The sequence below is a fragment of the Vulpes lagopus genome, chromosome 5 (genome assembly GCF_018345385.1).
Source record: "Vulpes lagopus strain Blue_001 chromosome 5, ASM1834538v1, whole genome shotgun sequence".
NCBI classification, from domain to species: Eukaryota; Metazoa; Chordata; class Mammalia; order Carnivora; family Canidae; genus Vulpes; species Vulpes lagopus.
The window spans coordinates 19,435,987-19,458,885 of NC_054828.1; the positions used below are offsets into that span (position 1 = coordinate 19,435,987).

The window sequence follows — 22,899 nt, forward strand, 5'->3', positions numbered from 1 at the left end:
GCAAATGGTGGGTATTTGTCGTTTCTAATTGCTGAGTAATATTCCATTGTATACATAAACCACATCTTCTTTATCCATTCATCTTTCGATGGACACCGAGGCTCCTTCCACAGTTTGGCTATTGTGGCCATTGCTGATAGAAACATCGGGGTGCAGGTGTCCCGACGTTTCATTGCATCTGAATCTTTGGGGTAAATCCCCAACAGTGCAATTGCTGGGTCGTAGGGCAGGTCTATTTTTAACTCTTTGAGGAACCTCCACACAGTTTTCCAGAGTGGCTGCACCAGTTCACATTCCCACCAACAGTGTAAGAGGGTTCCCTTTTCTCCGCATCCTCTCCAACATTTGTTGTTTCCTGCCTTGTTAATTTTCCCCATTCTCACTGGTGTGAGGTGGTATCTCATTGTGGTTTTGATTTGTATTTCCCTGATGGCAAGTGATGCAGAGCATTTTCTCATGAAGCACTATGACTCCTTATCAGTGTTTGGTCTTCTGGCCTCTCCCTCCGTGCCTTTCCCTTTCCTTCCTCACCAGGGATGGCACTTGGGACATGTTTTCACAGAGTAGACTGCATCAGAACTGCCTTCAGAGTGTCCCTTTCATGGTAATCAGGTGGAACCCCACAAACTAGCACAGCTGGAGTGTTCTTGAATGGCCAAGATAGATGTTGGAGATTCCATATTATCAAAATAGATAGAAACTAATATTTTCATATTTATGCCCAAGGTATATTACAGACTAAAAAACAAGGATGAACTTTCCAGAATGATGGAGACCTAAAGAATCCTTGCAGTATTCAAGTCTTATATTTTACTTTGTTGAATAAGCCTCTTTATTTCTTACTTTGGAAAGAGTGGTTGAGAAAATAAGCATTAGACATGATCCTTCTAAAAAAATAAAGCTAGTACGCAGTAATCACAGGTTCAGTGGTACCATAATTGTGTACTTTACAAAATGCTTTCAGAGATACTCTGGCTGGGCTGAAGGACTTTCTATGTATGTCTTGCTCAGAGTTCTGTGAAATTTATTGAGCTTCCTTCCATCTTTTGCCTATAGATTTCATTAAATCTCTCATTCTGAGCCACAGTGAAGTGGTTTTTCCAATCCCCCACAGTTCCTAGAAAAGGAAAAAATCGAGATGCAGGTGTCACTCTGACGGAAAGTTTCTGTGGCCATAAAACACTCCTGCCTTGTTCCACTTCCCCTTGAATGCATACCCATCCACTGCAGCTCTCAGTTCTGAGAAGGGCCCTGGGTGCTTTGTGCAGGGGGTGGGCTCCTAGCTCAGGGATACTATTGATGCCAAGGCACAAAGGCGCTGGTGCCTTGACCCCACCTGTGGTATATTCACATAATAGACCACTGCACAGAAATGAAAAGGAACTACTGACATAGCCTCATGGAGGAATATCAAAATGTTACATTGAGTGACAGACACAAGGCACAAGAAGGTACATATTGTATGATTTAATTTATATGAAGTCCAAGAACAGGCTAAATCAATCTGTAGTGATAGAAATTATAATGGTGGTTGTATCTGAGGGTGAAGATAGACTGGAAAAGGCTATGAGATGGAACTTTTGAAAGATGAGAATGTTTTTTATTCTCAAAAAAATATTAGCTGGGGCAATTAGAATTCCTCTTTTGGGAATTGGAAACTAAGAAATATTAAAAGAATGAGGCAGTGCTCAACGGTAGTTATAGTTGGAAGTCATGATATAGAGCATGTCTGGGCCATGATCAAGACCAAGCTGAGAGCAGAAGCTGAGTCAACAGAAGATAGAAAGTAGGAAAAAGGTGTAATCGGCAGAGAGATGGGAAACTGATCAATGGAGGAAGGACTCGTGGCAGACATGTGGAGGGCAGCTGAGTCCTTTAAGTGGGGGAGACTTCGGGCAAAGAGCTGTACCCTCCTACTGCTGAGGTCCTGACCCTGAGATTCAGGGATCCCCATGAGGTCCAGACCAACAGTGGCTCTTGCTTTTAACTACCTGTGAGACCACATTTCCCTTACACCTGTACATGACTCCTCCTAAAAAGCCCCTTGTGTTGGGAGCCAGCCAGGATCAAATCCCCATCTTATTAGTGGTAAATTGTTCCTAATAAGCCAAATATTTTTTCTTGAAATTAATAAAACCTAACATCTCCTTGCTAAGAAGCAGACAGCATATTACTAGACAAACTGAGCGTTTCATTTATACTCGTATTTAGACAGTATTGGAGGCCACACAAACCTTTTCTCATGAAGGGGGAAATGGACTGGTCCAGGATAGATTTAGGAACCATGGAACGATTCACCATGGGATTTTCTTTCATTTTCTCAAATGATGTCTCCTGAACAATTTTATCCAGCACTGTTTCATCCAAGTTCTTTCCCATGAACTGCATGACTTTCTGAATTTCATGCTTTGGGTCCTGTGGTGATAGTAACATCACATTGGAATGGAAGGAGGTATCAGGATGGCACTTAAATTCTTCAGGATGTCCCTCCTAGAAGCACAGCCCTGAGACAGCCTGGAGCAGTCCTCCTGAAGGGCTTTTACTCACCTGTTTTATGTCCTCATAGAAGAGGAAGAGAATCTGGTATCTGTCTTTTATCTCCCACCATCCCTTCACATGGTCATACCAGGAACCCCAGCCCACTGTAACAGACACAGGAAACAGAACAGTCTACAAAAGGATCATCCAAAGCCTCAGATATGTCCTGAGTCCACATGTGTTTAAGTTGGAGGGTGATGTGGTCTGGTACAGCCTTGGGGTAATTTATCCCAACATGCTACCTAACGTGGCTTCCTATTTATTCTGTATAATCATATATGCCCTGATATCAGCACAAGGATACTCTTTGGAAGGAGGGTGACTCTACAGGTCAAGTGACCTAGCATAAAGGCTTTCAGATTGGGAGAGAGATATTTTCTGGGACTGGGGGTATTCATTCTGAGCTCAGCCATCCTGCACCTCCAAGTCCCAATCTGAGGTAGGACATGCCTAAGGAGGAACATAAGCTTCTCAGGACTCAAAATGCTATGCTTGATTCCTAGACTGACCCTACATGGAGTGGGCATGCAAAGATGTGAAGGATTATTCTTTACCTTTTCCACTGATGAAGGTTTCAAAATATTCTTCCCAGGTACCAGGGTCAGGAAGCATTTGATTCATCCTTTGGAAATGGTAGTAGGAAACCATGCAGTCTTTGGCATTTCGAGCTACATAAAGGAACTTTGGGTTAAGAAGAGGGGTGGGTAAAAGATGGTATGAAAAGTGAATTTTCACAGAATTCACTCAGGTGAATTTCATGCTTTGCACACTTGGTTCAGTTCTCCTGTGCTGGCAGTTCAATTTGGCTGGTGACCTCTTCCTTCTCTGGCTGTTCTTGCTTCTCTGCTGATTCCACTTGACCTATGATCTCGTCTTCCTCTGGCTGTCCCCGTTTCTCTGCTGATTCTCCTCTTTATTCCAAACTCAGTCCTGGTAAGTAGCCTGACTCCTGATTGCCCTTTTAGTTGTCAGGGTCCAATCCTTCTCTAGCAACTATGAACTACCATGAGACAGAAGCTTCCACGTGCTTGCTGATGATCCTCCTAATACCTTCATCTCCATGTCCTGGAAAATCGGAATGGCTTCATGGTCTTATTTTTCTCCTGTTCTCATCAACTCTATTATTTTCATCTCAAATCACTCAACTCCTGCTCTACAAAGCATCCTGTTTCATTTTGACTACAATTTGTATCTTTCTACCCTCCCAGCCTTTCGCTTTAACCTAATTTGACCTTTGATCTCATTGTGACTGCTACGTACTCCACTCAAATTCTTTTTTTTTTTTAATTAATTTTTATAGGTGTTCAATTTACCAACATACAGAAAAACAACCAGTGCTCATCCCGTCAAGTGTCCACCTCAGTGCCAGTCACCCATTCCCCTCCAACACCCGCCCTCCCCCCCTTCCACCACCCCTAGTTCGTTTCCCCGAGTTAGGAGTCTTTATGTTCTGTCTCCCTTCCTGATATTTCCCAACATTTCTTTTCCCTTCCTTTATATTCCCTTTCACTATTATTCATATTCCCCAAATGAATGAGAACATACACTGTTTGTCCTTCTCCGATTGACTTATTTCACTCAGCATAATACCCTCCAGTTCCATCCACGTTGAAGCAAATGGTGGGTATTTGTCGTTTCTAATGGCTGAGTAATATTCCATTGTATACATAGACCACATCTTCTTTATCCATTCATCTTTCGATGGACACCGAGGCTCCTTCCACAGTTTGGCTATTGTGGCCATTGCTGATAGAAACATCAGGGTGCAGGTGTCCCGACGTTTCATTGCATCTGAATCTTTGGGGTAAATCCCCAACAGTGCAATTGCTGGGTCGTAGGGCAGGTCTATTTTTAACTCTTTGAGGAACCTCCACACAGTTTTCCAGAGCTCCACTCAAATTCTGATGCATCAATCCCAAGCTGGCCTTGTTGACTGGCCAGCCACCTCAGATCTGTGACTAGTCATTTCATAGTGATGCTGTTTTTTTTTTTAAACCCTAAAACTGGCAATGATTTTGCACACTAGGCAACCTATGGCAACGTCTGGAGGTATTTTTGGTTGTCACAACTGGGGGTGGTAGTGCTACTGGCATCTAATGAGTGGAGACCAGGGATGCTGCTCAACATTCTATAATACTCAGGCGAGCCCCTCACCCCAACTCCCTCAAAAGAATTTTCTGGCCTAAAATGTCAATAGTGACATTTTCTGCATTCTGATACTCTGACATCCTGGGGCCTTGCTGACCTTAGAGGGACTGCTTTTGCCAGGTTTAGCCGGTTACTACAGATAGTGACAACTCACTATCAAGCTCATTTTTTGCATGTAAGGCAACCAGTCTGGAGCCTTTATCTCCCTTATTGGGCTTTCATGCTTTGGGTCACAATCCATCTGCTCTAATCACCCCAGGGCCAGGACCATATAACCAGGGGCAGTCCCTATGCCCCAGCATCTCCAGAAATCACCCAAAGTACCCAGTCCTAAGCCTGATTACCTGTCTCACCCATTCCTTCCATCAGAAACTACAATAAAGGCTCTTGCCCACATTTTACCCTTGCTCCCTCTGCCTCCTGATGGACCCTGGTGCTTTTCAGGTGTGAGGCTTCATTACTGCTTGATATTCATTTTATCAATCTTCCTGTCATATTTCTCACCTCAAATCACAAGGCTCTCTCCTCAAAACTTCTTCCCATTTCCCCCTGTAAGTTCACCAATTCTCTCTTCTGCTATGTCTATTCTGCATTTTACCTGTTGTTGAATTTGTGTTAGTGTATTACTATTTTTTTTATTAGTTTTTAAATCCAGAAATGGAAAGGGCTAGAAAGAAAAGAACTAAGAAACTGATGTGAAATAGCCACAGGTGATCAATAACACATTCTGTGAAGGATGCATGACAGTAAGTGGCAACAAAAATTATTTTCATGGCAATCTCACATCCCACAAACACTGAGAGGAAATTTGATTGTCAGGGCTTGGGTTCTACTACCAGTTTTGTGCTGCTGGTTCGGGTGCTAGGAACGCGATCTTAATCTCTAAGATTGGTGCTTTGTATCTTTGTAAAGCAGAGATGGTGGTGATGGAGCTGAAGGCCACAAATGCAGAGACAGAGGGAGGAAGTCAGTCCTGCAGGTGCAGACTCGGAGATGGGGGTCCTACTGCACAGGAGGAGACCAAGAAGCAAGTGGGTAGATGACGTGGGACAGGGCTCCTCCTCCCTCACCCACAGCAGGGTCTCTGTCCCCATGGCCACCCTGCCACTCATGAAGCTCTCTAACCAGCCCTGGTGCCCTCGCCCCCTTGGGGGCTTGGTGGTCTGTCTGAGGCTCGGCGGCCCCTCCACGCCTGTGGCACTGTGCCCTCCCCAGTCCCTGAGGGAGAGTCACCCCAGGTGCTGGCAAACCAGAGATCTATGGTTGAATTTTTATAGCAAATGTTTATATATTGTTTCAGTTACAGAAATCCTATTTATTTATTTACTTTAGTAAAACAAATTCTATCTTAAAAATAGTATCTTATTTCTTTTATGTTTGATTCAATCTTTCATTTACTCACACAACTTCAACATTCTTACATTTCTATATCTGATCATTTTAATATCTGAAGTCCTCGAGGTCTACCCCTGCTGTTTGTGCTTTTTGCAGACTTTCTCTTGCTGGCTTGTTCCTTTCTTTATTTTGTAATGTGAGGTGGTGAACTCAAGCAGGCCACTGTGGCCCATGCTGGAGTTACGTCCCCCAGTGTTTGTTTCTGCAGGTCATCCTGGGGAGGTTGGCAGTGGGAACCACCTTATGCTAGTTTCTCAGCATGGGGCTTCTTGGACAATGCAAGAATTATAACATTGAACCTCCTTCCTGGAGACAGGAGGCCTATGGCCACACATTTTCAGGGCAGCTGAGAGCCCAGGAGAAGACAGAGAGGTTTCCATGGGTCTGCCTTGGCCCCCTCCATCCACCCATTGAGGATGAGGCCCTTCAGCTGTCCCAGCTTTGGTTCCTCACTTTTCTGATTCCTTCTGCTCTGGGCTTTGACCCAGTGCAGCTGATGTAGGAATGAGTTAGGGGCAGATGCGGCTAGGCAGGGAAAGATAAGGGAAAGGCCCAAAGTCAGGCTCCCATAGATCTGTGGGTTCCCATAAATCCCAAAGCCATTGAGAGGCCCCAGAGTCAGTCTCCCACCCATCCCAAGGAAACAGAGATACAGCAGCAAAAACAGGAAAAAAGATAAACCTGGCTCCCCAGCTCCAAAATGTTAGGGAGTGTCCCCCTTTGATAGTTACTAAGTAATCACAGAAACTCCCCAGACCACAAAGAAATAAATCATTAAGGTCTTATCAATAGTCCCTCCTCAAACCAAGACAGCACAAGAATCTCAAGGCCATGGGTCCCAGGCTAGGTTCTCAATAAAAACTCCCACTACAAGCCCTTGGTGTCAACCCTGTCAGGACCCCGCTCGCTTCTGAGAGCTTGCTCTGTATCTCTGCTTAATAGACGTCTATTGCTTTGCTCATTTTCCTGTGTCCTTGAGATTCATTCTTTGACTCCATGAGACCCAAGCCATGAATCCCACGCTGCTGGCTTCTTCAGGTCGTCAAATACCTGCAGCACAGCTCCAGGCTCAGTGACCTCTCCTTTCCATTGAGGAGCTTAGAGATTTCCTTTCCTCTCTGGATCTCAGTGACACATTTACAAGGAAACTTGTCGTGTGTTATGTGTTATTGCAAGGTGTTTCGTACAGAAGCTCTCAGGGTACTTAGCTGGCTATAATCCAGAAGTGGAGATTCTTGTTCCCTGAGACAACTGGGCTGAAAGGACTCCCGTGATTGCTACTGTCCCCTAGAAATACATCCATGTTAGTCCTTTGTCCCCTTCATTCCCACTTTGGAGAAAACTTTCTTACCAGTGCTGGCTGACACCTCAGTTTCTTCCCTCACCTCCATTCACTCTACAGCCACTCACTTGCTGTCATTCAGCATCTGAATGTCCTCTTTGTGCCAGGAGCTGACTAGGCACTGGAGTGCAGAATAAATAAAGTCCCAGAATAAATAAAGAGCCCAGATTTTATGAGAGGCCAGAGCCAAGGCTCCCTTTAAGAAACATTGCTCCACCCTTTTAAACATATTTAGGGTTTTTTTTCTTTCTCCCCAGTTTTTCTTCTCTGCTCTGTTTCTTCTCTTAATTGCTCACACCCTTGCGTCACTGTGAACACTCAGTGTCTCCAGTTCATACCAAAAATTCAGTCTGGCTTTTGCCTTCATGTCTTGTTTGAAATCCTTCAGGTGAATATCCTGCTGAGTATAGATAGAACTTTACATTTTATTTTCCTGCTGATCAACAGTCAATACATCAGAGATGGTGGAAGAGTAAATATAATGACACTGTTGTGAGTTAGGGACTGGATGATTTGCTCCCAGGAGGCCCCAGTCTCCTGCCTGTCCCCAGGGAAGCTGTTGCTGTCTTACCTTGCAGTTGTTTTCCCAGAAAGATGGAGGCAACAGCTGAGTTGGAAGGTGAGTCCTTAGTATCCGTGGAGAGGGCATTGCGTTGGCCTTTTCCACCCCTTTAAGTAAATCAAGAGGAAACATCTGCATAGTACAAGCATTGCAGGGGAAACTTATATTTTGGGCTCTGTCCAGAATGTCCTAACACCTCCCTTCCCTTTTTCTGCTTATCTCTTGACTTTCCTTTTTGATTTCATAATGAGATTATTGAGATGACTACCACTTTTGTAGACTCCTACAGCTAGAGAGCTGGAAGGGAGCTTCAATTAATATGCCACTTTAAGGATGAGGAGATGAAAGCTGAGAATGGACAAGCTAGGTCTTGTTGTGGCAGAGCCAAGGGGACTAGAGTGCAAGTCTTTCTTGCCTTCTAGATAGCACCCATCCCTGCATGTCTGCAGTAGGCTGCCATGTACCTGACCTACGTGTTAGTCATTTGTTTCATCTCTAAAAACACATGTACTTCATGGCATGTGAGTCGTGATTTCCATTCTGTACTCTAAAACACTGACTGGGCACCCGCTCTGTGCAATCATTGCATTAGACTGAGGTTAGGCGATGTGAGATAATAGAAAATTTATATTTGTTTCTGCCCCTGCTTCTTGGTAGAGAGTTCCTGAAACCCCTGTTGTTTGGGTTTAGGGGTGTCCTGTTCTTTCTTTCTTTATTTTTTTGAAGATTTATTTACTTATTTGAGAGAGAGTAAGAGACTGTGCACATGCATCATCAGGGAGAGGAGTGGATGGTGAGAGAGAGAGAGAGAGAGAGAGAGAGAGAGAGAATTCCAAGCAGACTCCCTGCTCAGCACAGACCTGATGCAGGGTTCAAGCTGACAACCTGAGATCATGACCCCAGCTGAAATCTGGTCAGCCACTCAACTGACTGAACCATCCAGGTGCCCCAGGTGTGTCCTATTCTAATGAAGTGACTCCAGCGGGGAGGTTCCTGGATGGGGGCTGGCCACCAGCAAAACCAACCATGATTAGAAGCTTGGAATTTTCTCCAAAGAGGGGAGAAGGGCTGAAAATGAAGTAAATGATAGATCATGCCTATGTGATGAAGCTCCATTAAATCCCCAAAGTCCAGGGTTTGAGAGCTCCTGGGTTGATGAACATGAGATTGGGGAGGATGGTGCCTAAAGAAGGCATAGAAGCTTTGAGTCCTCTCCCTATGGTTTGTCTGAGGTGTCTCTTCCATCTAGCCAAAGAGAGGGTTGTGGGAACACCTGATTAGTAGTCAAGTTGGACAGAAGTTGTGGGTAATCTGGGAATCTACTACTTGCAGTTGGCACCTAAAGTGCAGGGAGAGCAGTTTCGTGAGCCCTTCACCTGTGAGATCTGATACCATCTGCAGGTAGGTAGTGTCAGATTTGAGTTGAATTGTAGGACACCTGGCTGGTGTCATAGAGAGTCTGTTGTTGGTGTGAAGGACCCCCCAGCCCCGGTCAGACACATGTTGGATTTGGGGTCTGAGTCTAATACAGCGGAAAGGCAACAAAGTTAAAGAAGACATGCTCCTTTTCTCTAAGAAGCTTCTTAGAGAAATCTTAGAGAATCTTAGATTCTAGTGAAATCACAGGCTTATGCAAAGTGAACAGAGTTAGTGATGAGAAATGAATCAGCCCCAAGGATCTGGAGTACATTGATGCTGTCCAGGGACACACTGAATTTGGACTCTGATATGTAGTTGATGGGAAATGCCTCTAAATGAAGGGTCAGAAAGGCTGCTGGAATGTAGGAGGGAAACAAACCTGGTAATAAAGAAGCATTTTATTGTAAATGTGTATCAACAAGTTAAGCTCTGGAGCAACCTTCTACACTGGCTTTCCACATCTCTTCATCCCTGAGTACTCCAGTGAGTGCTTGGTTTTCCAAAGATGGGCATGGGGTAGAAAGAAAGGTGTGAAGGAGATGCCCCTGACAGACATCCTGAGAGTGCTGTTGTCATGTTTGACTTGTAAAAAGCTGGATCCCCGGGAAGGCCACTTAGTCCAAACTGCCCTCTTGCTGATATAAATTGTCCACGTGGTCTGTATGAGCATTACGGCTTTGGTTATTCTCCCGGGCTTTGGGAGGAGCAAGAATCTCTGCAGGTCACAGTAAAGAGGAGGAAGACAAGGCCCTTCACCCTAGGAGGGAGTAGGTCTGGAACTGGTCTTGTTACCTACACCTGAAAATGTAAATGCTCCCTGGTGCTTTCAGATGGTTGCTGCTTTTGAGCAGCTCAGACCATGTGACTCTTGTTTGGAAACCTTCCATACTCAAGGTGGTTTTTCACGTTTGCTCCCCAAGCTATGTGTTTAAGAGGCTGGATTCAAAGTGGAGTTGAAAGGATGTGCTTCATTCTGGTCATTTTTGATTTTGCTTATTTTGTATGTTGGGAATCCCTAGTAGTTTTAAAAAATTGTAGTAAAATATATATAAAGTAAAATTTGCCATCTTAATCCTTTTAAAGAGTCCAGTTCAGTAGTGCTAAGCGCATTCATACTGTTGTGCAAGAAGCCTCCAGAACTCTCCATGTTGCAAAATTGAAACTCCATTCCTGTTAAACACTAAGTCCCCATTCCACCCTCTCCCAGCCGCTGGCAGCCACCATTCTTTCTGATTCTATGAATTTGACTACTCTGGCTACCTCATAAAAGTGGAATCATATAGTGTTCATCTTTTTTTGTGATTGGCTTATTCTACTTAGCATAATATCCTTAAGGTTTATTCATGTTGTAGCCAGTGTTAGAACTTCCTTCCTTTTTAAGGCTGAATAGTCTTTCATTGCATGTATGTATCACATTTTACTTATCTGTTCATCTGTCTTGGACACTTTGGTTGATTCCATCCATGGCTGTTGTGAATAATGCTGTCATAAACATGAGTGTGCAAGTTATCTTTTCCAGTCTCTGTTTTTTAGTTCTTTTGGGCATATACCCAGAGGTGGAATTGTTGGATGACAGGGCCCCAACAATTTTTTTTTAAATAAAAAAATCCTGGTACTGAAAAGAAAAATTGGAAAACCACTGGTTTATTTATTTATTTATTTATTTTTAAAAACCACTGGTTTATAGTTAAAGTTTATATTCCTTAGCAAGACGTGTAAAACTGTCCTGTCTCTAGCTCCTTTCCTCATGTTCTGTCATGTCTCCTGCTCACATGTTCCCCTTCAGAGCTATCTACATTCATCCTGCTGCTCCAGGCCCCTTCCTTCTTGTCTATGTCTCTGGGCACCCGATTGGTCCCATTTGCTCTTTAAGAGTCTCTCCAGACACTTCCACTGCTAGTAGTATGGTGGCCTGGACACTATGAAGACCTGTCCTGTTATAAAACACGTGCAAAATCTGATTGAAACACTACAAACAGCCTTTAAATGTATAGCCAGGCAAGAAACTAATGGGGCTTTCCAGAGGCCCAAGTGCAGAGGGAGTACAGGACAGAGAGGTGAGAAGGAAGAAGAGAGAGAGATGTTGTGATGACCTGAGCATGTTTGCCCCTTAGTTCTGGGGCCCAATGACCTCTATGTGGGAAGGAGGCTGGTAGGCTTAGGCTTTCCTCCTCCTACATGCAGCTCTCCCAGCCGGCTTGACCCAGCTCCAGTTTCAAAGTTTACTGCTGAAGAACCCCTACAGCAGACAGAAATTTTGTGGGTTTAGGGCTTTACGTGGAGCATCCATGAATGTCTTTTTTCACAGGTTCAGGTAAATTATACATTTCTCTCTCTCTCTCTCTCTCACATCAGTACCTCAGAGGAGCTGGTTGGGTGGCCTTATTCCCTTGTCACTGACATGAGTGCTCAGCCTTAGGGTTGGGGTTGAGAAGCGCAGGAGAGAGTGTCCGTGAACACACCTCAGGCCACAGAGTCGATTCCTGAGGCTGACACATGAAGGAAGGGGGCCAAGCGAGTCATTTTTGGCTCTCATTATCTGCGTGAGGAACTTGCAGTCTGGCAGGAGAGACACAGCAATAGCAGTAGCAGCTTGTAACTGCAGGTGTCACCTTCCCAGGCATTGGTCTTCAGGCCCATTCTTTACCCTGCCAATGGTGAAGTCCTATGAAATTCTATGCTAACTCCACCCAACATACCCACTGCTTGTCATCATATGGTCTGCATTTGTCTAATCCATTGGATCATGGATTATTGAGGGCAAGTGGAAGTGTAGAGTCTTATAAGTACAGCCTAGGGCCTGTAGTATAAATGCTTGTTGAGCTGAAAGGGTTATTCCTAGATCTCATCTATATATTCTTTCTTCCCAGCCCTGCTGTCATTAGGTCAGCCCTGCAATACCTTTGATGTAAAACAGCTCTCTAGCAGTAGGTGGTGGTAGTGTGGGGGGCAGGGGGAGTGGAAGGAGGCCTGGGAAGGAGATTGGCTATGTGGGACACAAACTTGCACTATATCCAGCAGTGTTCGTCCACTCCTGAATCCTCTGAGTGTGGCCAGTATACTTGACCAGCTCCCATCAGTCTATTTTGGCAACCATCCTACCCTCCTAATGGTAAGTCCTTGCCTTTGGTGGCAGGGATCATGTACTATGAAATAAAACCACTGCCTGGATGGAAAGACTGTAAAGACTTAACTGCTTGTCATCTCTTTGGACATGAGGCACTTTGATTTTTAAGAAACTATCTTGGTTTGTATATGATGTGCCATGCTTGGTTCTTGGTTATCGACCTTTCTTGAATTCTGCAGCTGCTGGCATTGCCTTGAGATAAGTGCTATCCTGTTTCTTATGATAACTTAGTGACTGGATACTTTGCTCCCCACTGTCAAGAATCCTCACTAGAAATCATGCTTAGGCTTTTTTCCCCTCTCTTTAAAACCCCAAATTGTCAGAGGTAAGACAATGGTGGCAGGTGTGGGATGTAGAAATGAGATCAAACACTGGGCTTGGATGCCTCAGGGAACACACGCTCTTGTGGGGCAAAGGATTTAGCCTAAGGCATGGTCAGTAGTATTTAAGACTTAAATAAGATCTACTCTGTCCCAGGTACTGCCCTAACCTTTTTACACATATTGACTCTGCCAAAGTGGGATCACAATTAAGCAGGCAGTGCTGTGGGGCTCTGACCCTGTGTGTGGGGTCAGAGCCCCACAGGTAGTTCAGAGCAGGGGTCAGACCAGGCATTGGATTGCTAAGCTAGTGGTCAACCAGACGGATAGGAACTAAGGACCAGAGGAGTCTGAGCAGCTGGGCAAGGCATTGGTAGATTTATCTGTCCACACTTTGTCCAAATTAAACTTCCACACTAGAGTTGTATTGTTTATAGTTTTGTGGCTCTAGCTAGGTGTGTTTCCTTTTTTTTTTTTTTTTTATTGTGCTGAACTACGCAATGCTGAAACAGAAAAGTAGGCCTTCCTCCTAAATTTGTTCTGCAAAATGCTTCCAGTAGCTGCCTGTTACCTGGAATGGCTTCTTTTGCCTTCTGATTGTCTTTTTTTTTGGTGTGAAGAAAAAAATTTCTGGGTTGAGTATTACTCTAAAAAGTTTCCCTACAGAACAGAAATAGTTGGCTGCAATTGCATTATTTTTGCTAATTATCTGGCACTTCCTTGACTCCACTGGGAATTTGTATGGGTAGAGTAAGGAAAGAAGAGAGTGTGAAGTGTTCCACATATAGCTTTCCACCCTCTCTGTATGTTCTACAGCAGCAATGGTCAGAGGGAGTGTTGAAAAAGAAAATAAGGCAGATTCCTTTTTACTTGATGATTCATTTTTGGCAAACAACCTTAGGTAATTTGTAGAAAGAAACAAAGAGGAAGAAAGGAGGAGGAAACCCATGGTGATAGAAATGAGAGGGGAGGAAGAACAAAGAGACAAAACAGAGGAGAAAAGAAAACAGAGACAGGAGAGAGAGGAAGAGAAAGGAAGAAGGAGAGCCACAGGAGAGCCTACTGCCCTTCAGTAGGATAAATACACTGTGTACATCTAAGCAATGGGATCGCATTCAGCACTGGCAAGAAATGAGCTCTGAAGCCATGAAAAGACATGGAGAAAACTGAAGTGCACATTACTAAGTGAGAGAAGCCAGTCTGAAAAGTCCATGTACTGTATGATTCCAACTATATGACATTCTGGAAAAGGCAAACTGTAGAGACAGTAAACAGATCAGTGGTTGTCAGGGCCTGGGGAGAAGGGAGGGTGACGAGGGGGCACATAGAGGATTTTTAGGGCAGTGAAACTACTCCGTATGGTAGTACATTGTTGGATCCACGTTATTATACATTGGTCCAAAAGCAAAGAACATACAACATCTAGAGCAAATCCTAATATGAACTATGGACTTTGGGTGATTAAGACATGTCTGTGTAGGCTCATCAATTGTAGCAAATACACCATCTGGGGGAGGAGTGAATATTGAACAATGGAGAAGGCTGTGCATGTGTGGGAAATCTCTGTGCCTCTATGTTGTTGTAAACCTAACACTGTTCTAAAAAATAAGATCTTAAAAGAAAGGAGCCAGGGCAGTACGCAGGGAGCTCTCACCAGAGGGCTGGGGTGGCCGAGCCCACTCAATGAAAGGATGGCGGTGTTGAATGATGGCTCTCTGACATTTCTCCACATCTCCATTGTGCTCAATCATGTCCACAATTTCCTGAATCCATGTAGTCCCTGGAGCCCATGTGGAAAGGATGAGAAGGAGAAACCTGTTAGACAATCTGTCTTAAGTGTTTGGGGGAGAAAAGGGGATGTGGAGACTAATGATGTTTGGTTCAACCTCCCCTCAGGTCAGGATCCTGTCAGCTATGACAGATGGATGTCCATGTGAGAAAAACCCACGAAGTCTCCATGAAGAGAAAGAGCAGCAGAGGCAAAGCCACATGACACTGTCACCCAAGAGCTGTCCGTGACAGAGGACAGCAGGCTGGGTCCCCTAACCCTATCATGCTTGACCCTGGCTAAACCCAGGGACACTAAGCATCCCAAGATCACCTCATCATGGGCCAGTGAAAAGGAGCAGCTTTCCTTGAATGAGTGCACTGTATTGAGGGGGATTTTAACTGATGTGAGCAGCCCTTGCTGACTCCACAGGCTGAAGTCTGATTGTCCCCCTGGTCCCACAATCACCTGATTTAGGGTAGGTACAGATGAGGAGATCATCTGGCTTGGCCTCGAAGTTCTGGATCTGGTTCCAGTTGTCCACAGTGCTAGCCTGCAGGGGGATGCCTGCCACCTCTCTCAGTTGTAGCTGTGCCTCCAATGCTGTGGCCAGGGCCATACTGTCTTGCAACGAGAGGGGAGGTCCCTGTGGGCAGAAGACAGAGGGCACTTTTAAAATAATTGTGGTAAAATACACATAACATAAAATTTACCATTTTAACCATTTTTAAGTACACAGTTCAGTGGCATTAAGTACATTCTCATTGTTGTGCAGCCATCACCACCATGTCCAGAACTTTTTCATCTTCCCAAAATGAAACAATGCCATTAAACATGAACTCCCCATTGCCCTTTTACCCCATCCCCTTCCACTTTCAGTCTCTATAGATTGATCTTCTCTAGGCCCTGCATATAAATAGAATCACACACTATTTGTCCTATTGTGACTGGCTTATTTCACTCAGCCAAATGCCTCCAGAGCTCATTCATGCTGTAGCAGGGGTCAGAATCTCCTTTCTTTTTGAGGCTGAATAATGTTCCATCATGTGTATATGTGACATTTTGTTTGTCCATTCATCCATGCATGGAACTTGGGTTACTTCTAATTTTTGGCTTTTGTAAATAATGCTGTTATGAACACTGGTAAACGAGTATTTTTCCAAGATTCTACTTATAATTCTTTGGAATTAGAATTGCTGAATCATATGATAATTTTATGTTTTTGAGAACATTAAAGTTTTGAGAAATTGCCATGCTGTTTTCTGCATTAGCTACACCATTTAACATTCCAGAAAGGCACAAGTGTTCCAATTTTGTCACACCCTTGCCTTGCCAACACTAATTATTTTCTGTTTATTATTTTTATTTATTAAGTATATGTTAAAAAAATTTTAATTTCTATGTTAGCCATCCTAATAGGTATGAGATGATGTTTCACTGTGGTTTTGATTTTCATTTCCCTAATTATTAGTGATGTTGAGCATCCTTTCATGTGCCTATTTGTCATTCATATATCTCTTTTGGAGAAATATCCACTTAAATTTTCTGCCCATTTCTTGAGTTAAGTTTTTTTACTATATTTTTTAAATAAATATTTTAATTTATTTATTTATGAGAGACACAGAGAAAGACAGAGGCATAGGCAGAGGGAGAAGCAGGCTCCCTGCAAGGGACTTGATCCCAGATCCCCAGGATCACTCCTGAGCCCAAGACAGATGCTCAACCGCTGAGCCACCCAGGTGTCCCAAGTTTTTTTGCTTTAAACGCACAAAATGAGGAAACCAGGAGGAGAAGTGGGCCATATTACTCCAGAATAATTGGCTATTGAGATAGCCGTGTGCTGGGCTTAGTGCCTTGTATAAATAAACTCATTTTAATTGGTGCATAAAATGAGTGCCAGGACTTTAGAGCCTTTTAGGAAATGTAAATGCCCTGCAATTACTTGTTTTCGTGTCTAGTTCTCCTGGAGCTCAGGGACCTGGTCTAATCCCCTTTGTAGGTTCAGCATGTAGGGGGAGATCCAGGTGGGAAGGAGAGATGGTATTATAGGACAGGGATTTTGGAGATTTTTGCCTCTGGGTCCTGAATTTCTAGGTTTCCACTGTTAGGTTGGTATCTTGGTTATAAATCTCTTTTACCTTTTAGGTTCCTTAAAACTTTCTCTGGCTTTAGTTAATCACTTCTGTCTATACAGCAGTAACTACATCATGATAATAGAAATAAAAAAAAATCATCAAGTTAAGGATTTCTTCTAAGCCATATTCTTACCTTCAAGTTCTAGCTGAAAATCAGCAGCCCAAAGTTCTGATCAAGGGTCAGTGGGCACATAAAGTACATTCCAAGGAAGCAGGGCAGCATTCCCTGGGTATGGCAATTGCAGAGGCTCAAACTACTACTGTGTCTGAGGCACTCGGGGCCTTCAGGAGGTAAAGTTCCTCTGGGAGCTCTTGGCATCAACACAAGATGGAGCCATTTCTGTGAGAATTGGTACTAAACGGGAACAAGCCCTGTGACCTGGCCTGAGGTGAAAGAAATATAAACAAGGTCAAATGTGGCTTTGACCTCTCAGCAAATCTCAGCTCCCTTGAGTTTATGTGAACTTCAGGGCTGTTTGGATGAACACACCATTCCTTCCTCTGAGCTCACTGCCTAGCATCTGTGCATGCCTGCCAGCAACTGAGCCTGGTGGCTGAACGTGGCTTTCACGCTGCTGCAGCTCCTTTGGTGCTACAGAGACTCTAAAACACTTGGACCTGTGGGAAAATGGAACTTGGCTTCAGGAACAGATGCATCCAGCTCCAAATAGACTCTTGCTCCCTTAGTGTTCTCCTTCCTTTGCTTGGCTTCTTAGTCTGACTCACTTTCAGCATGAGGGTGACTGTTCCTGTCTCCAACTAATGTTTTAAGATTAAAAACAGCAATGTTAATGAAAACACCTTACCTACTACATAGTAAATGCTTAATTTTTTTTAAAGATTTCATTTATTTATTCATAGCAACAGAGAGATTTTATTTATTTATTGAGAGAGAGAGAGAGAGAGAGAGAGGCAGAGACACAGGCAGAGGGAGAAGCAGGCTCCATGCAGGGAGCCTGACGTGGGACTCAATTCAGGGTCTCCAGGATCAGGCCCTGGGCTGCAGGCGGCGCTAAACCGCTGCGCCCCCGGGGCAAATGCTTTAAAATGCCTTCTTCCCAAAGTGTATTCAGTCAAACCTGAATGCATAGAGAATGGAAATCTAGAGTCCAGCTATGTGTGTATTTATTTCTCCCGTGCCTTATCCTAGAGGGCATACTTCCATGGAGGCAGAGTATATTCCCTAATGGCCTTGGCTACCTGAAAATTAGAATCCATCCCTGTGGTAAATAATCTCTGAACTGCTACAGTCCTGCTGACTCCCAATCTTATTTGTGACCTAGTATTTTTCTTCCTGGAATTTAAACCCTGGTCAACCCTCCTGCCAATGTCTTCTTGTCTCCTTTGACTCTGAACCCCTTGATGCTTCTTCATTGACACCTCTTCCTTCTGTTTTCCAAAGTTTTTTTTTTTTCTTTCTATAATCTCAATCCATTTTTCTTCGTTCTGCTCTCTTCTCTTTGACAACCTCACTTACTCCAGTGCTGTTAACTCTTGGAACCTTGGCTGACTCATAAGTTCTCAGCATTAACTACCATTAACTATTTAACTCACAAAACCATAATTTCCAACCACTTGCTAAGTAAGGTTCTGCCAAAATCAGAGCGACCCTGTGTTGCGTGTTTTGCCTGTTGCAAGCTGTCTGCTGGTCATGGTAGCACCAGCATACACACCTGAAACATCATCTTGGACTAAGGATGGGGAAGGCCCTCTATTTAACAATATCGGTTATTAATCTAACATATAGTTACGGAATGCAACTGTAAGCAGTGAATAAACCTGTGGTTCTTTCTTTCTTTCTTTTTTTTTTTTAATATATTTTTTTTAATTTTTATTTATTTATGATAGTCACAGAGAGAGAAAGAGAGAGGCAGAGACACAGGCAGAGGGAGAAGCAGGCTCCATGCACCGGGAGCCCGACGTGGGATTCGATCCCGGGTCTCCAGGATCGCACCCTGGGCCAAAGGCAGGCGCCAAACCGCTGCGCCACCCAGGGATCCCCCTGTGGTTCTTTCAATCAAAGAATTTGCAGTTAGAAACTGCTCCACATGTTGGCTTCTTCCACATCCCCCTCAGATGAAGTATGATATTGCAGAACTTTCTAGCAGATCTGTTCACCTCTGGCCTCTTCTTGTTTGGTTTCTCATGAACTTAGCATATAAATTAAGTTTTGTGAGTTCAGATCAAGTTATCCCTTGGTTGTTTATGGCCCCAAATCTGAATGCTTTTAACTGAAACGACCTCATATCAAGATTTACTATAAGAGCACATGAATTAAGGCAGTGTGGTACTTGTGCAAGGACAAATAGTCCAATGAGACAGAAGAGAGAATCCACAAACAGACCCACACAGAGACAGCTACTGGGTTTATGAAGAACGTGTCACTGCAAAGGAGAAGAGGAAAGCACAACCTTTCCAATAAATAGTGCTTGAAATTGTATATCGAGCTGGAAGAAGCTGAATTCTCACCTCATCCTATGCCATACCTGAAAACCAATTCTAGGCAGATGGTAGATCTAAATGTGAGAAGTAAAACAATAAAGCTTTTAGAAGGAAACATGAAAGGATATTTCTATGATCTTTGGAAAAGCCAACCTTTATTAAATAGACTAAAACAAACATCTACCATAAAGGAAAACAATCACGAAATTGGATTAAATTAAAGTGAAGAACTATGTTCATCAAAAACACCTTAAGAGAATAAAAAGGCAATCTACAAAGTAGGAGAAAGTATTTCTCAAAAGAGTCATATCCAGGTTATACACAGAACTCCTTCAAATCCGTGAGGAAAAGACTAACAACCCAAGAGATAAATGGGCGAAAGACTTGAAAGGGTACTTCACAAATATGACATGGCCAAGAAATACATGAAAAGATACTAACATCATTAATTACCAGAGAATAGATCAAATCAATAAATTAAATAAAAAATTAAACCCCCAATACAACTATCCAACCACTAGAATGTGTAAAAGTGAAAAGATAGGATTTGTCAAGTTTTGGGGATGATGAGTAACTAGGATACAATGACAGTTGCCTTTTCCTTTCTTTGTTCTTTTCTGTATTTTCCCAATTTTCAACTGATAGGATGCTTTTCTGTAATCAGAATATAATGATATTTTTCTCCAAAGAATAGTCTTATTTTTATTTTTATTTTTAAAATGCTCCTCAGCTCTGCATCTCAACTGAGGGATCTATGTAAACAAACCTGGTGGGTTTACTCTGGTTCTTCAGAGTGCCTGGGGTAATTTCATAGAAACAGATTGTGGAGGGTAAACTGAAGGACGGAATTTTTTTTTTTTTTCGGAATTTTTGACTTCTGAAGGAAGAACTTCAGGAACATGTTTTGGGTTCGTGCCTCACAACAGGTAGAGTGTGGATGACTTCCACGGTGGTGGGGAATTGTACCTCTGAGTCTAACAGTTTATGGAATCAGTGACAGGGTCTTGGTCACTGCTGCTGTTTCTCGGGCCTCAGTTCTTCTATGAATTCCTATTCTGATATATTTCTTTCCAGAAATTGTGATAGTCATTAAACCTTATAGTTGTATAGGTACATGGCAGACTTACCTAGGATGATATTTTATTTCTATGTACATCTCCATGATGTGGATGTCAGCCAATGAGAGTAGTATTGTTTTTTGTTTTGTTTTGTTTTGATGTTATAGTATAGTTCTTTAATGTGTTTATGTTCTGGTGAACAAACTTTAATAAACCACCTTAGTTCATTGTTAGCATCTTCTTTTCTTTAAATTAAAATATTTTTATGACATTTAATGATGATGGCACAATAATATATCATATAATTGGCACCATTCTAAGAACCTCACATTTTTAAAACTTAAAAAATATTTTATTTATTCATTTGAGAGACAGAAAGAGAGAGAGAGAGAGAGAGAGAGAGAGAGAGAGAGAACAAGTAGGAGGGAGCAGCAGGCAGAGGGAGAGGGAGAAGCAGACTCCCCATGGAGCAGAGAGCCCAGTGTGGGGAACATGACCTGAGCCAAAGGCAGACATTTAACCAACTGCGCCACTCAGGTACCTCTCAGATTTTTAACTATTTAATTTAGACCTTTAAATTAATGTGAGGTGGCTGCTACTGTTGTCACAGCACAATGACACTGAGGCACTTGAGGAGTAAAAACCTTACTCTGGATCATAGCAACAGAGCCACAATTTGAACCCTAGCAGGATGCATCCCTAGTGCAGGCTTTTAAATCCCCAGTACAGCATGTTTTAAGTCCATCTTCTATAGCTTTGTTTACTGGTGATTGTAAAGTAGCACTGGTACAACATGAGGAATATTTCAGATTGGGTCACTTTTTTTTGAGGTCAGAGCTCCAGCCTCAATATCTGGACACAAAGGGCCACAGATACTTTCTCAAAGAACAGCCTACTCCTGAGTCCCTTCCCCATATGTTCTCTGGGTCACATCTCTAAATCACTTATAATTCATCTTCTCCTTCAAAGGAATTGTTTGCTCATCTTTGTGGTCTTATACGTTAAGTGTAAAGGATACTTTGATATTTCAGAGTGTGGAGCAATATCACTGTTTAAAAACTTTTCTTTTCCAGAGGAACTGAAGGATATTTTTCTAAAAAAGACCTACAAATGGCCAACAAGTACATGAAAAGATGCTCAACATCACTAATCATCAGGGAAATACAAATCAAAATCATCATAAGATGTTACCTCATACCTGTTAGAATGGCTATTATCAAACAGAGAAGAAATAGCAAGTGCTGGCAAGTATGTTAAAAAAAAAAAAAGGAACTTGTGTACTGTTGGTGTGAATGTAAATTGGTGCAGCCACTGTGGAAGACAATATAGAGTTTCCTCAAAACATTAAAGATAGAACTACCTTATGATTTAGTAATTCCACTTCTGGGTATATATCCAAAGAAAATGAAAAAAGAATATTGAAGAGACATCTCTATTCCATATTTTTTTTTGTAGCATTATTCACAATAGCCATGACCTGGAAATGACCAAAGTGTCCATCAACAGATGAACGGATAAAGAAGATGGGACACACACATACACACACACTGAAATATTATTCAGTTATGAGAAAGAAGGAAACACTGCCATTTGTGACAACATGGAATGACCTTGAGCACGTTATGCTAAGCGAAATAAGTCAGATAAAGACAACTACTGCATGATTTCACATATATGTGAAATCTAAAAAACTGAACTATTAGAGAGTGGAATGGTGATTACCAAGGTCTGGAGGGTAGAGAAAATGTCAAGGGGTATAAACTTCCAAATGTAAGATGAATAATTTCTGGGTATCTAATGTATAGCACTGTGAGTATAGTTAACAATAATGTATTATGAATTTGAAAGTTGTTAAAAGAGAGTACACCTTAAATTTTCTCTCCTCCAAAAAGTAATAGTAGTTATGTCACATAATGGAGGTGTTAGCTAATGCTATGGGGGTAATCATTTTGAAACATGTAAGTATATGTAGTGTGTTGACACTATATGCCTTGCACTTACATAATGTAATATGTCAAGAGTATGTCAATAAAGATGGGAAGTAATTAAATAAAAAAGAAGTAAAAAACCATTTCTCTTAGGAGTCAAATGCACCTGAACTTTATTTTTGTTTTTCAAGTGGCTAACAATCTAACCCCCTTTCAAAATTAATAACATATTTCATTTTCAATATTTTAATCCATTTCATTTAAAAGACTAACAAAAGAGCTGCAAATACAATCTCTCTCCGTTTTTATAATTACTTACAGTTGGTGTTTAAAGGCAAGTGGTATATCTTCAGGCAAGGAAGTCGGGGACCAGATCTAGATATTCCTTAGAGACTTTTACCAGGCTTCACCTTTAGGCTGTTTGAGCAACTTGATCCAGGATAAAATGGCAACATGGAGGTCCATTCACCACTGATCCCACCATGGAGGCATGTGGCTACATTTTTGGCAATCGTGTAGCCTGTAGGGTTGCTATAGCTTTCTTACCCAGTAATTCATTTGTCACCCTATTTAGGGCCCTAATCAAAAAGTTTACTTTTGATAGCATTGAACACACCTAGGTATACAGAGTCAGGGTTGGGTTTCTGTTCAAAGTGCAACACAAGGTGAATTAATTCCTAACTGTGGAAGGAAATGACTGAATGAACATTCTTCCAT

The 22,899-nt window shown here is 42.6% G+C and overlaps 1 protein-coding gene across 2 annotated transcripts; it reads right to left on the bottom strand.

Moving 5' to 3' along the window:
• Positions 1 to 333: 333 nt before the first annotated feature.
• On the bottom strand, positions 334 to 22,682 carry LOC121490422 (sulfotransferase 1C2). 2 transcript variants are annotated; one of them, XM_041754093.1, is made up of 8 exons: positions 22,502 to 22,682; positions 15,088 to 15,265; positions 14,506 to 14,631; positions 7,995 to 8,092; positions 3,093 to 3,219; positions 2,548 to 2,642; positions 2,235 to 2,415; positions 334 to 1,117 (listed from the first exon to the last, which is right to left on the bottom strand). In XM_041754093.1, the coding sequence occupies exons 2-8, from the start codon at positions 15,236 to 15,238 to the stop codon at positions 1,008 to 1,010; spliced, it is 888 nt and encodes a 295-aa protein (XP_041610027.1). In that variant the 5' UTR covers positions 15,239 to 15,265; positions 22,502 to 22,682; the 3' UTR covers positions 334 to 1,007. The 2 variants fall into 2 exon arrangements, with proteins under 2 accessions (XP_041610027.1, XP_041610028.1); XM_041754094.1 differs by lacking the exon at positions 22,502 to 22,682 and adding an exon at positions 16,888 to 16,941.
• Between the last annotated feature and the right edge of the window lie 217 nt (positions 22,683 to 22,899).